We start from the raw sequence: 15,591 nt of genomic DNA, 5'->3' as shown, positions 1-15,591 counted from the left end.
CTACTTGATAATCACTAAAGCGGTTATATGTTCTTTTCTTCATTTCATTATTATAGTTCTGCAGAATCAGAAGATTTGGCAGTACATTTATATCCAGGAGCTGTTACTATTCAAGGTGTTCTCAGGAGAAAAACTTTGTTAAAAGAAGGCAAAAAGCCTACAGTAAGAATATAATATATTTTAATACATGTTCTAAAATTAAGCAAATGAATAGGACCCTAAAAAATACGAAGACAGTTGAAATAAAACCAGATATATAATACACTTGAAATAATTTAAGATACACCTTTGCCTCACAATGTTATTTAATTTAAAGTGTTATTATACCTGCCGTATAGATTTTGGTTAAATCATACATTTTGGGTGTTTAAATCAAGATACTCCTGTACTTCTCTTTGCTCCCTAATATAGTTCTTAGAGAACCTTGAAAATATGTCCCGTTAAGAAGTATTTTAAGTAGTAAGTTTAGAAGAAAGAGAAAACAGAGTGACAACCCTAAAAAATAGAATTCAACCAATTTTGTTTGGTCAGCCCTAAGTAGAATGTATTGAGTGGACATGATAAAAATATTTGAGATAAAGATTTCAGAAGTGATGAAACTCGAAGCTAAGGTGGTGGAAGTGAAGTGGAGCTAAAGGTCTTTGGCACTGAGAAAGCAGAGTGACTGAGAAGCCAGTAGCATATGCGTAGTATATTCATGTGTCTGTCCTCTCCAGGTAGCATCTTGGACGAAATATTGGGCAGCTTTGTGTGGGACACAACTTTTCTACTATGCTGCCAAATCTCTAAAGGCTACAGAAAGAAAACATGTAAGTATTCCTGTTCCAAGTTGTTAGCATAGTTTCACAGCCTCTTCATGGTTGTAAAGAAAGTAGGTCTAATGCGATGCAAGGGTTTGGGTTTTTTCCCGCATTCTAATCCAGAAGTTCTTACACTTTCCTTGTTGGAATATTGTAATGGAATTATTTTTGTTTAGTAAGACCATTCCAAGGAAGGTCTTGGAACAACTTCCATATTTTGTAGTTTCTTTTTTGAATGCTATTTTTCCATTGCAAATGTCAAAACTGCACACTACAAGTATCTATCTTCACTTCCAAGCCCTCTCAAACCTGGGTTTTTTTGGTCAGAAAATGGTTGAAAACTATTGCCTTGGAGTCTCGTTTCCTAATTTGTAAAATATGAAAAATTCGGACCAGCATCTCTGGTTCTTTCCACCTCAGTCTCTGTTTGAGTGATTTTCCCAACAGTGAAGAAGAATAATAGTTACTAAGGTTACTATGATCACCTTCCTGTGTTTAAAAGAAGCTTTGAAATGCTCTTTTCTCCAAATGTAGAATCTTCCTGTAAATCTTTTTTTTGCATGCTGTTTTTTCTATGCCAGTGATAACAGTATTTGAAAATGGAAAACTAATTTTCCATTTTCCATGTTGCATTAACACAGTCCCCTAGAGAGGAATTTTATTTCTAAATTGTGTATTTTGGGGGTGGGGGGGAATTAAGTGGTTTACCATACTGAGGAAAGGTAAGCCACTGAAAAAAAAATCAAGTTCTTTTACTCCTTATACATTACCCAGTGATACTGCATAATTCAGAGAAGCCCTTCTTTATTTTGGAGGCTGGGGGGGAGGGCATTTATCACTTTGTGTTTTTTTATTCTAACAATGGCTCTTAAAAACTATAACACACACACATTACATGTATACATTTTAATATCAGGTATTACTTCACCAAACACTTTGACTAAATTTACTGGGATTCAGTGTTTTTTTGTTTGTTTTGTTGTTGTTTTGTTTTGTTTTGTTCCTTTTAGTAAGAATAATCCCTAGTTTGAAGTTTGGTTGGATGAGGCCAGTTACAAGTTCAACTTCAGACATTATCATTAGAGAAGCTTTTCTTTATTCTCACAGTTTTAGCCCTTTAATCAAACCAGAGGTAGAGAAGAATACATTTTTGGTTTAAATGAATGTGGGAAGTGCCATAAGATAACATCACCTACCTTTCCTTATCAGCCGTACCCACACCTTGTCACTGTCCTGAATTTCATGTTAATCATTGTCTCGCTTTTCTTTAGAGTTTACCGTACATGTTTCCTTAAACAGTACATTGTGTCATTCTTCAATTGTACCTGAATGGAATCATATAAATTCTTGAGCATTGACTTTTTTGCTCACTATTATGTTATAATTGTCTAGATATAGTCCTCACATTGAGGTGAAGGACTGTTTTTTGTATTCTAGTCAAATTGACTACAATGGCCACATACCCGACAAAGCTACAGTTTAGTTTCACTAGAACGTTTTACAGAGTAATTGCCTCTGGTTAGTACTGCTGTACTCAAAGGAGGGGGAAAAAAAAAAGGTTGATATAGCTAAATTAAATTGTCATCTTCAGATATAGTTAACTGTTTACTTAGCCACTTTCAGAGACTTGGCTGGATTTCACTTATTATAAAGAAGTTGACTATTATAAAGAAGTAAAATGTATAAAGTAAATTTTTTTTTGTTTTTTTCCTAACTTTAATTAGAAAGAAGCCAAATTAGAGAATTGATTAAATAACTGAATTTGTCCTCTAATACATATGTTAAATATCTTTTCGTGTTTGGCATTGGTACTTATACATAGAGAATAATAACATGCTAGTTTGGGCTTTTAATTATATGAAGTGATAAATAATGCATATGAAATGTTTAGAAATTAGAGCATAGTGGGCTGTGAGGGAGCCCAATTGAGTGCCGAGGAAATGGACTGTATTCCTCATCTTTTCTAGTTTAAGCTGTTAAGATTAAAGAAAATTATAAGAACAAAATAGAGTATAGAGACAAGTCCATGTTTATATTTAGTATCAATTTTAGGGTAGAAAAGATAGGGCACAGAACTAAAAGCAATGAAGGAAAAAAATTTTTAATCATTTTCAAACAGTTAAAATACAAACTGGAGGAAAATATTGGCTATATATAAGCAATAGCTAAGGGATTAAAATCTTTTATATAAACACAGCACCATCTATGTAGTGTTCTTGCCAAAAATTTAACCTGAATTTAATCATGAGGAAACAATTAAATCCACATTGTGGAACATTCCTATAAGACAACTGGCTTGGATTCTTAAGACCAAAATTTGGCAGATGGAATGGGGTAGGGGGACAGAAGGACTGTTCTAGATTAAGAGAAACTAAAGAGTCTTGACAGCTAAATGCAATGTATGTACCTTGGTTTAACCTTGGAGGTAGTTTTTTTAAGCTATAAAGCTCATAATTAGGACAATCAAAGCAATTGTAATATGGACTTTATATGATTGTGACTTAAATTTCTTAAATATGTTACATTGTGGTTATATAGTAATATATTCTTAGGAGATACATGTTGAAATATTTAGAGTCCAATGTTATGTGTGCAACTTACATTTAAATGTTCAAAGAGATCAAGCAAATGCAAAATGTAGATATATGGGTAATCATTGTAGCATTGTTTCAACTTCTCTGTAGTTTGAACCTTTTCAAAATTAAAAGCTGGAGGAGGAAAAAAAATCACTAATGAAAGTATACCTGTTCATATATATAAAAATAAATACGGGAGGAGGAAATCTGGAAGCCTACACCTCTGTGTTTTATTGCTCTCTAAAGTATGAATGTTTTTGCCTGTGAGGAGCAGAGCAGACTTGGGAAGAGAGAATAACCGGGAAGAAAGGAGGGGGACTATGGTTTTATTATGTCTATATTTTTGAATGTTTTAAGATGAAAACATTCATTGTAAAATTATTTTTAATTGAAGTGTATTCATTATAAAAAAATTTTTGCAGATATGTTTGAGCCTATCTCTGCATAGTAATGAGTGAATAAATACTGTTTGATAAGTTAAATTTTAAAAACCAAGGCTACACCTGAAAAAGAAATCTGTAACATATATAAAGACCTTCCACAACTCAGTAAGAATAAAACAACAGTAGAAAAATGGAATAGGAAGATAAAGAAGGTGAAATATAAATGGTTAATAAACATGAAAAGGTGGTGAACCTCACTAGTTATCAAAAACACAGATTAAAGAAGATGCCCTTTTTTTTGGCCATTAGGCAGAAATTTTAAAGATTGTTAATATAACACTAGCCAGGATGTAGGGAAACATAGACAGTTGGTGGAAATTTAAATTGCTATTGTTTTTGCGGTGGACAATTCTAGTCAGTATTTAACTTAATAACCAGCAATTCTTTATCTGAAAGTCTGTCCTATGGAAATCCTTGAACAAGTGCACAAAGATATCTATAGAAGAATATTCCTGGAATATTTATAGTATCAGAAATCTGCGAACACTGAAAATACTTATTATTAAGGAAATACTGATAGGTAAAAACCACAAGTCACAGTAAGTATACCCCCATTTGTATATAAAAACCAACAGCAACAGAGAAGTCAGTCTTCGGTGTAATGCATAGAGAAAGGTCCAGATGGCTACACCCGGAAGGATGATGAATTCTGGGGAGTGGGATGAGATTCAGCTGGTGGTTGAGGGCATTTGCACTCTATGTAAAAGGGCTTATACTGTTTGAATTACTTTTTTTTTTTTAATTGAAAAAAGAAGCACTTGATGCAGATGTTTTTAGGGCTAGGAAAAGAATATTAGAAAATCGTGCTATCTGCTTTGACATAAATTATTAGCTGTGAAATCAGCTGTTCTGTGGTATTGCCAATTTGATTCTTCATAGTATTAAAACTTCCTAATCCCTTTGGCTTTCATTTTTGTAGTACCCATGTTGTTACAAATAATGTGATGTGTTCCTTCTTTTCCCCATTTCTTTAAAATTGTGAAACATATACATGCAAAGATATATAGTATGCATGTACATTTTAAAGAATAATAAATAAAATGAACACCTCTATAACTCCACGCAGCGTAAGAAGACAGAGCATTACCAGAACCATCCAAGACTTCCCAGATAGCATCCTCTTCCTTCCTTATCAGCCGTACCCACAGCCTATCACTGTCCTAAATTTCATGTTCATCACTGCGTTGTTTTTGTTCAGGATTTTACCATATGTGTTTCCTTAACACACTGTCTCGTTTTTGAACTGTACCTGAATGGATTCACATATATAGTTTTAAGCACTCCCTTTTTTGCTTAATATATTGTTGATGAGATTCATCACTGTTGATGCATATAGCTGTCCTTTATTCCTTTTCATACTTGAATAGTCTTCCACTATATGAATCTGCCATAATTTATTCATCATTCTACTGATGGGTATTTGGATGCTTTCCAGGTTATTGCTGTATCTAACAAGGCTACTATGAATATTTTTGTGCATATGTTCTCTAGGTTATATACCAAGGAAGGCAAACGTTCAACTTTACGAGAAAATGCTAAATTGATTTACGTACTCACCAACAACATAATGAGGCTTTTCATTGTTCCACACCCTCACCATACTTGTTGTCAGGCTTTTTAATTTTGGCTAACCTAGTAAATATGAAATGGTACCTTGTGATTTTAATGTATACACCCCAGATTATTAATGAGTTTGAAGTTTTTTTCATGTTGTTGATCATTCATGTTTCTTCTCTAAAATGCCTGGATAAATCTTTTGCTTATTGGATAGTGTGTTTTCTTACTAATTGGTAAAAGTTCCTTATATACTCTGGATACTAATCTATTAGCAGTTATGTGTTACTAATATCTTCTTCCAATTTGTTCGATTTGTTTTTTTCACTCTCTTTGTGATATTTTTAGTGAATAGTTCTTAATTTTAAAATAATAAAATTTATCCTTTCCTTTATGCTTAATAGTTTCTGAGTCACGTTTTTAAAATAAAATACTTCTCTAACCTGAGATCATCAAGATATTCTCCTATATTTTCTACTAATAGATTTAAAGTTTTGCAATTTGCTTTAAAATCATTGATCCACCTGGAGTCAGAGGGGCGTGTGTGTGAAATGTGTTATGTGTTATGAAATGTGTTATGAAATAGGCATTCATTTTGATTTTTCTGCGTGGATGAGTAATTTTCCTGAACAGTCCATTCTTCCTTCACTGATCTGCAGAGCCCACTCTTGTCGTTTGAGTTTGCATCTATATGCACAGATTGCTTTCTAGACTTCCATCGCCCTGTCAGTCTCTCCTTGTCCCAGTAGCTCATGGTCTCAGTTACTGTAGATTTGTAAGTCTTGTGTAGCAAGGCAAGTCCAGCCTAATTCTTCAGGAGTGTCTTGGCTATTTCTGATCCTTTGCTCTTACATGTAAGTTTTAGAATCAGCTTCTCAAGTTCCACATAAAACCCTACTGGAATTTTTATTGAAATGACACTGAATCTGTAGATCAATTTAGGGAGAATTGGCATCTTTACAACATTGTACCTTTTTCTTCATCTCATGGTTTTTCTCTGTTGATTTAGGTCTTCTTGAATGTCTTTTAACTGTTATACTTTCCTGTATGTCTTTTTTTTTTTTTTTTAAACATCTTTATTGAAGTATAATTGCTTTACAATGGTGTGTTAGTTTCTGCTTTATAACAAAGTGAATCAGTTATACATATACATGTGTTCCCATATCTCTTCCCTCTTGCATCTCCCTCCCTCCCACCCTCCCTATCCCACCCCTCTAGGTGGTCACAAAGCACCGAGCTGATCTCCCTGTGCTATGCGGCTGCTTCCCACTAGCTATCTATTTTACATTTGGTAGTGTATATATGTCCATGACACTCTCTCACCCTGTCACATCTCACCCCTCCCCCTCCCCATATCCTCAAGTCCATTCTGTAGTAGGTCTGTGTCTTTATTCCCATCTTGCCACTAGGTTCTTCATGACCTTTTTTTTTTTTCTTTAGATTCCATATATATGTGTTAGCATACTGTATTTGTTTTTCTCTTTCTGACTTACTTCACTCTGTATGACAGACTCTAACTCCATCCACCTCATTACAAACACCTCCATTTCATTTCTTTTTATGGCTGAGTAATATTCCATTGTATATATGTGCCACATCTTCTTTATCCATTCATCCGATGATGGACACCTAGGTTGCTTCCATGTCCTGGCTATCGTAAACAGAGCTGCAATGAATATTTTGGTACATGACTCTTTCTGAATTATGGTTTTCTCAGGGTATATGCCCAGTAGTGGGATTGCTGGGTCGTATGGTAGTTCTATTTTTAGTTTTTTAAGGAACCTCCATACTGTTCTCCATAGTGGCTGTATCAATTTACATTCCCACCAACAGTGCAAGAGTGTTCCCTTTTCTCCACACCCTCTCCAGCATTTATTGTTTCTAGATTTTTTGATGATGGCCATTCTGACCGGTGTGAGATGATACCTCATTGTAGTTTTGATTTGCATTTCTCTAATGATTAATGATGTTGAGCATTCTTTCATGTGTCTGTTGGCAATCTGTATATCTTCTTTGGAGAAATGTCTATTTAGGTCTTCTGCCCATTTTTGGATTGGGTTGTTTGTTTTTTTGTTATTGAGCTGCATGAGCTGCTTGTAAATCTTGGAGATTAATCCTTTGTCAGTTGCTTCATCCTGTATGTCTTTTGTTACATATATTACTAGGTACCTTTCCTATAAGTGACTTTTATAATTCTAGTGTATAAAATTGCAGTTGACTTTTATATTGATCTTTTCCAAGCATCCTTGCTGATCTTTCTAATTAACTTGCTGGATTTTCTGTGTAGATAATATCATCTGTGAGTAATGGCAGTTTTATTTCTTCCTCACCCTTATACCTTTTATTTCTTTTCTGTTATCTTAGTGTGCTGACTAGGTCTTCCAATTCAGTGTTGGATGGAAGTAGCAATGGTGGGCATCCTTGTCTTAAAACTGATTTTGAAGCGTTTATAGCATTTTACCCTTGAGCATGCGTTGCAGGGTTTTGGTTTGGGTTTTGTTTTGTTTTGTTTTTTTCTTTCCTGCTTTGTTTTGTTCGGGTTTTGTGGGGGGTTTGTTGTTGTTTGTTTGGTAGGTACTCTTTATTGAATTAGGAAATTCCGTTCCATTCCAAGTCACACAGATATGCATTATATTTTAGCACATGGTTTTATTTTACATCAACTGAGTTGATCATATTTTTTTCTTTTAATGTTAATATGGTGATTTATTTTAATAATTTATCTAAAGTTGAACTAAGCTTGCTTTCATGAAATAAACCGAACTTAGTTGCAGTCACTGATTTCTAACATTAAATTACCCTCATATTCCTAGGATAAATCCAGTTTGGTCATCATGTACCAGCTTTTTTATACACTGCTAGATTCAATTTGCCAATATTTTATTTAACATTTTTTCATTTATGTTCATGAGTAGGATTAACTTAAATTTCTGTGCTTTTATAACAGCCCTTTTTTTTCCATTACTAAAGTGTAACTTTATAAAAAAAAGAATAACTAGAAAAGTAACAAGCATGCTAAGAATACCTTCTTTTTGAGAAATACAAGTAAGAATATATTATTAAGAATTGTGATGGCGGTGCTGATTCATTAAATCATCAGGTTATCGGGTTTAAGATAACACCCCTATTACATTGGTACACCTTAAACTTATACAATGTTATATGTCAGTTATATTCAGTAAAGGGGGGGTGGTGTGTGTGGAGATAACACCTCTATTAAAATGCAAGTGTGTTTCCTATAACGAAGGAGTGAGTTGTAGCACAGTAACAAAAAAAACAACACAGATAAATTTACCAGATCTACTAACAGATCATGGTCTTTGGGAGTGGATGCTAGGACAGTTAACTTTTGATGAAGAGTTGAAGCTGGGAAAGATCTGGAAAGTAAGAGACTATCTGAAGAGGGCATGCCTACATGGAATTTAGTAGTAAGAGGCCGGGAGCAGACCTGACCAGCATGAAATCTCGTCTCTCTCTAGGAGAAACTGAAAATATGCTCTGTAACAGTTAATTTTTACATAGAATAAACCATAAATTTTGTTTCCATTAATTATTTTTTTTACCTCTCAGTTCAAATCAACATCAAATAAGAACGTGTCTGTAGTAGGATGGATGGTGATGATGGCTGATGACCCGGAACATCCGGATCTCTTCTTGCTGACTGACTCTGAGAAAGGTGAATCATTAAAATAACTAGGGCTTAAGGTATTGCATATACACAACTTTCGATGAGCCAAAATTTATCAGTAGTTTAACTGGAATACACGACTAGGGGCATTGTTTGTGTAGTTTAATCTCTTGGGAAATATTTGTGTCACATAATGTAATGTATACTAATGATAGCAATATTTTTAGATATCAATATCTATTAATTGCTTATTTAATAAGCTTATTAAATAAGCTTATTTTCTTTGCTACATGGGCATAAGCTTGAAATTAAAAACCCAAATAATCCCTAGAGAGCTAATAACCAGAAAAAGAAAGAGGGAATTCGAGAATCTATAGACCACTGTTACTTTAAAATCTCAGATTTACAGTATGCAGTACCCCTTCGTTTATATTCTGAGATAAATTGTTATTCTTGAGCTCTGAATGTGGCAGAAGTTTTCCTTTAAATGATTTTTATTCCATTACTTTTAATTAATTGGTAATTTGACTCAAACCACTTTCCAAATAAGTATAATTTTAATTATAATACTTAGCTTACAATGTATAGAGACATTTATGAGTGAAAGTATTGGCTCTTGACCGTAGGACTTTTAAAAACTTTAAAACTTTAAATAAACTTTAAAAGTGGATGAGAGAGGTTGGAGGGTGGGCTGTGTAGTAGAATCAGATCATACCTTCTCACCCTGCCTGTGCCTGTTGTGGAGACCTCAGTGGTCATCAGAACAGATCCTCATGTGACTGCAGCTCTTCCTTCGTAACATCTGCCAGCTGTTGATAAGCACCACAAAGGAAGCCAGAAAGGAAATTCTTTCATATCTGCCCAGAATCTTCCACTTCAGCAGCTCACTACTACTAAAATGATGTTATATTACCTTTTACTGACTATAAAATTATACTCTCTGACTTCTGTTTATTTAGAATGCATATCCACAGATATTCTGCTTTTAGGATATTGTGGTACTTTAAGTAAAAATTTAAGAAAATATGCAGAAAAAGTTAGTGCAGAAAAAATAATAGCAAAATGTTATGTTTTGAGATGAAATAGATTGACTTACAGAGTAAGGAGCTCCTACTCAACATTCTGAATTCAAAGCCCCAGCCTCCACCCTGCCAATCCCAAAGGCTTTCATTATTTATAAAAGATCATTTTCATGGGGTTCAGTTAACAAATTATTTGTTTTCCATCAATTCCTTAGTGTGTTTGTCAGAACCGTTTCAGAGTACAAGGTTTTTATGAAGTCTGTACTGATGGTCCTTTTCAGGGAGGAGAGAGTAGGTAAAAGGCAGCTGTGGCAAGCTGATCAGACACGTCTGCTATTTAGGTTGATCTAATGTTTGCATCTGTGTTTAACAAGCAAAAAAGTGTTATTTTAGTAATTAAACATTTGGTGAAGAAAGCTGTTGCCTCTGAAAGTAAAAAAGTCTTTGATAAAATCTCAAAGAAGAGCTGTATGATACCTACATATAGATCAGGCTCTTGAGCCATTGAATTCAGTTATAAAGGAAAGAGTAGCACTCAGTAAGAATTGGGAGATAAAAAGAACTCAGGTCAGTGAAAAAGGGGAATTAAGCTCAACTTAGGGCACCTATACTACATGAGTCCTTTCTTCTTTTCTCAGTTTATTACCTTAATACATATAAACATATAAAATATCCTTATTATGTGACAGTTTTGAATTAGAGTCAACATAAGGTCTAAGTGCATACAACACACATGAAACAAATGAATTTCTAATTTTCTAAAAGAGAAAAAGTTGCCTTCTCAGATTTTTCACATAAGCCCTCACTAGACCTAGAAATTTCTCTAATAATTTTGACAAATGTTAACTAAAATCTAAAAGCATAGGTTATATTGATGTTAGCTGATTAATCCTGAATCACATTAAATAGCTAATGTTTAAGTGTTAAACATGTTAAAGCATTCTGGCCTATAAAAATTCAGTATTAGCATCTACTAATATTTAGATCATCTAAATAGGGCTGAGAAGTGATATTCTGCACTCTCATCCACTCACACAAATCTAGAGAAGCCAAACAATTATTTTATTTAAATATACTTTAAAGAGCATTTAAGGAGACAAAATACTTCTCTTCCAATTCATAAACAACAAAACAGTGACTGTCTGAATAAATGATAGCACGTGAATGTAGCACAGAGAACTCTTCGTTTTATTTGTATTGTAAAATCAGGTGTTAGAGAAATAGAATTCTTAAACGGAGAACTGTCATCAATTTTTATTGTTTCCCTTTGTTTTTAATAATTTTAGGAAATTCATACAAGTTTCAAGCTGGCAATAGAATGAATGCAATGCTGTGGTTTAAGCACTTGAGTGCAGCCTGCCAAAGTAACAAACAACAGGTAAGCATCTCTCTTAATCCTCAAAATAGTCCATAAATTGAGAATATATTTGAAAGAGTTCCAAAGAGAAGTAAGTGGACTAATTTTTGGAGTGAAGTAGGGAAATTGTTCATATTCTATTTCTTGTTGACCACAGTCAGCAAGACATGAAGTCCACATTTTAGAGAGGAGATGGGCAATAAACAAGTGAACAAATAACAAAATTTCAAGTAGTAAAAACTGTATGAACAAAATAGAATTACGTGATATGGAGTGATGGGAGTAGAGACAGACTTTAAATAAATAAGAGTGAACAGCAAAGATCTCCCTAAGGAGATGACAGTGACATGAATGACAGGAAGGAAGGGCCATGTGAAGATAAGGGAGAACAAAGTTCTGGTGGAGGGAACAGTAAGTGCGCAAAGACCCTGAAGATGGAACAAGCTTCAGGTGTTCAAAACAGGGAACTGTAGCCCTTGTTGGGAGAATGTAGTGGGAGGCAAGGAGACTTTAGAGAGGTAAAAATGTGATGGCACCTTAACAAAAATTATTCTGATTTGTCTTTATTTGTTCTATTGACAATTTTATGTGGGTTCCTGTGCTTGCAGTGAAACCCAAAACTATGTGGACTTTTTGTTTGTTTTTATTTTTACTGAAACAAAGATGGTCTAACTCAAAGGCTTTCAGCTACAAAGGGGAATGAATCCATAGTGGTGTTTTCCCCAAACCCGGCTGCAGATTTAAAGTTGAACCAGGGCAGGGTAGGGCAGACATAAAATAAACATAGTCTTTTTTAGGCCAGTTTTCAGTTGAATATATTTGAAAATTTTATTGTCTTAAGGTACTGAAATACAGAAGTATACGGTAAGTGTTATCAATAGCTAATTTTGAATAATATAATACACTATTCAAGTTTATAAAGCTTATAAACATATTTTCCACCGTGTGCTATCAGGATCTAAGTTATTACCCCTTTTTTGATGAAGGAAGAAACTAAGGCTCGGAAATCCTAAATGACCTACACAGGGTCAAACAAGTAAAAAATGGTGGACCTGAGACGACACAAACTCTGTCTTCATCCTATAGATTCATTCTTCTTAAATATTGTTGGAATGGGCCTTGTTCTCTTATAATTTTTATTTCAAATATATATGAAAGACTAATAGCAATATTTGCTACCATTTTTAACAATGTCCCTTAAGGACATGAAATACCATAGAGCAAAAATTACTTTCTTGCCCCTGTCAAGTTAGTGTCTGGGACAGAATGAAGGAAACAGACCTTCTTTTGCCTAAACCAAGCTTTTCAGGATTCAGCTCCATGGCCGTACATTTTCTTTAAATGTAGCTTAAAGTACTGTATCATTTCTTTTTAATCTCAAGTTTCAAGATTAATCTAGACAGGGTATGCGTACCAGCATAGAGGTTCAATTTCTTTTTACTATATTAGTGGACTTTGCTACTGAACAAGTCAACCATATGTGTATAAATGGGGTTTTTTAAATTTGTTTGTTTCTATACTTGGAAGAATCTGAGAAGTAGCAAATTTATAAATAGAAGCTGTGAAATTTGAAAACTTTTAGTAGAAGACTCTAACTCAGATACAACACCTTAAACCGTAGTCAGGCAACTTGGGAGGAAATGAAAATGTTACTTTAATAAAATATTGGGTTTCTTAGAACCAGACCTGAGAATTTATACTTTAAGTACTCTTGGATTTGTACTGTTGTATTTATAGTTCAGTTATGATTATATTGTCAAATAATTTTTCACTCAGAAGCTGACACACGTAAGAGATTAATCTTTTTTTTTTTTTTAGTATCCCAGGTTTTCAGAAAAAGGTTGCTAAAGTGTGGGAACTGTTAAGCTTTTTTAAAGGACAGAGAAATGACCACTGATGCATGAATATCTCTACCAGCACAACTTTGGAAAACTGGTAGTAAAAGTTAAGAGCATTTTTTTTTAGCATGGTGAAACCCTCTTTAGTCCTTGACTAGAGGGTTCATTAATTTTTAAGAACAAAATATATTCATATTTCTAAGAATTATTGTTGAATTTCAGACTTAAAAGAAATCAAATTAAATTTGATCCAGTCTATAAGCAGCAAACTGTTATATAAACTATAGATTTTTCAGAGTCACAAGGTTTCAGGTAAGAGTTTATCTAGCAATGAGTTTTATTCTTTTATACTCATTTTCATGATGATTTCACAAAGAAATTCTTAGTAATGTTTGTTATAAAATTATCTGTGCTGGATTTTAAAATTTGCATGTAGGAATTCATTGTAATACATATAATGAAAAAATAAATTATGACAAGCATGTTTGTGTGGAATCTCACACTACTAGGGCCATACTTACTCTTTCCTCATTCATTTATTCACTCAGCGAACATCTCCTGAGCTCCCCTGTGTTAGACAAGAAAGATACTGTCTCTGCCCGTTTTCCCACCCGGATTTCAATTTATTGGAAAAAGTATTAACTCATCTCAGTGACTTTCTCTCAAAAATCTTCTAGTGTATTTTATTCATTATTCATAAACAATTGCAGTACCTTCTATCAAATTCCTTTTTTAAAAAGATATTTAGGTCAGAAAGATTTTAATATTTGGACTTACTTAGAATGACAAGGAAAGATAAGAAATAGTACTTTGAAAAACACCTTTTAAATACTATCAGTTTGTAATGCTTATATTTTTTAGGTTCCTACAAACTTGATGACTTTTGAGTAAAAGCCTGATAGAAAACAAGGTGAACTGTTATCTTAAGTGAAAGCAAGGACCTGATGAAAGAGCGCCAGCTATAAACCAATCCTGTGCCAGGAAGAGCCCAGAGGTTCCATCTCAGCCTCTGGAGTTCTGAACCAAAAAAGCACTAATTTCAGGGAATGAAGTGAGATATTCCCAGAGAACAAATTGGAGTTGCAAAACAAACTGCCATGGACCATGCTTCTTATCTCTGAACTGACCTGTGGAAACCACTGCCTTAAAAGAATGAAAGGAAAACCAACATGAAACACCAAATAGTGTGTGTGAATCTTCTGGCGGTGCTGTGCTTGGAATAGATCGTAGCTAATTTGCATTTCTTTTAACTTTGTACTAATTTTGGAGGGGAGAATCGCCTTTTTTTAGATACACTTTAAAAAGAAAAACATATTTCTCATGGGTTACATTAGGAGCTGGTTTTGAAGTGAGGTGTAAAGCCACTCCAGCTTAGTAGGGCTCCACCAGCAGCCTAGCGGAAAGGTTTGCTTGAGCTTCCATTAGTCTGCAGCCTCACTCGCTTTTTCACGACAAGAGTGTAGGAATTAGAAATATTAATAAAGTGAGTTGTTGGAGTTTGTTTGGGATTTGGGGGGGGGTTGTTTTGGATGGGGGGAGATTTTTTAAAACACTAAACTTCTGAAATTTAGTACTGTTTGGGGTACATTATTTCCTGCAGGAGGTGTAAAGGCTGAGTGTTCATGTGCCAGACACTTTTTTCAAGTGGGCTCCAGAAAACATGGTTGTTTTTAACTGGGTTTAAAGCTTGGCCTTCTATATGAATTCATTGTTGGACCACAGATCTGCTTAGTAGAGAACTGTAATCCCAACCTAAACTTTTCTAAGAAGATTTTACAATAACTACATTTTTCAAGTGAATTGGATTATCCCTTCTATCACTCACAGGTGATTTTTATCATCAAGGGTGATGTATTGATATTTTATCAGGATAGTTTCTTTTACAGTGTTTCATGTGCACAATGCCAGTTATTTTTTTGTTATTCATTTTCATTATTTTTGCTCAATATGAGATTCAGGATCACATTTGTTTAAAAGAGAGTCTACGTATGTATGTATGCATGTATGTATTTTATTATAAGGCATACAAAATAATTTTCAAAGGGAAAAAGGTGAAAGACTGAGATGCTGGGAATTTTAAGTATCAAAACTTTCCTTCCTACTTAACCTTCCTTTATTACAAACATTTTTCTCTAAACTTACTATAGGTCCTTACGATGAAACCATATTTTGTCAGTAGTTGATCAAGCAGTTTTGTGAGAGCTCTTTTATGCAATAATGCATTTAGCTTTTGAAATAAATGTTGAGTTACAAAAAAAGTTTGAAGGTGAAATGCCTTAGAGTTTTAACAGAAAACTGACACTTGAACAAAGGCTGTGTGTTGGATGTTACAAACTCATGAGGCATCATGAATTTCGGCCGTGGCCCAGAGTA

At 34.0% G+C, this 15,591-nt stretch overlaps 1 protein-coding gene across 2 annotated transcripts in view; it reads left to right on the top strand.

Annotated features, from left to right (window-relative positions):
* RALGPS2 (Ral GEF with PH domain and SH3 binding motif 2) overlaps positions 1 to 14,708 on the top strand; it is a 162,786-nt gene extending 148,078 nt beyond the window's left edge. For both annotated transcript variants that reach the window (XM_061185673.1, XM_061185672.1), the window contains 5 exons: positions 57 to 162; positions 717 to 809; positions 8,944 to 9,049; positions 11,310 to 11,401; positions 14,080 to 14,708. In XM_061185673.1, coding sequence (XP_061041656.1) covers positions 57 to 162; positions 717 to 809; positions 8,944 to 9,049; positions 11,310 to 11,401; positions 14,080 to 14,109 — 427 coding nt within the window. In that variant the 3' untranslated portion in view covers positions 14,110 to 14,708. The remainder of the gene's footprint in view (positions 1 to 56; positions 163 to 716; positions 810 to 8,943; positions 9,050 to 11,309; positions 11,402 to 14,079) is intronic.
* Positions 14,709 to 15,591: the final 883 nt, after the last annotated feature.

The sequence above is a fragment of the Eubalaena glacialis genome, chromosome 3, assembly GCF_028564815.1.
Source record: "Eubalaena glacialis isolate mEubGla1 chromosome 3, mEubGla1.1.hap2.+ XY, whole genome shotgun sequence".
Taxonomy (NCBI): Eukaryota; Metazoa; Chordata; class Mammalia; order Artiodactyla; family Balaenidae; genus Eubalaena; species Eubalaena glacialis.
The sequence above is the reverse complement of the archived record's forward strand: the minus strand, read 5'-3'. Positions and strand labels throughout refer to the sequence as shown.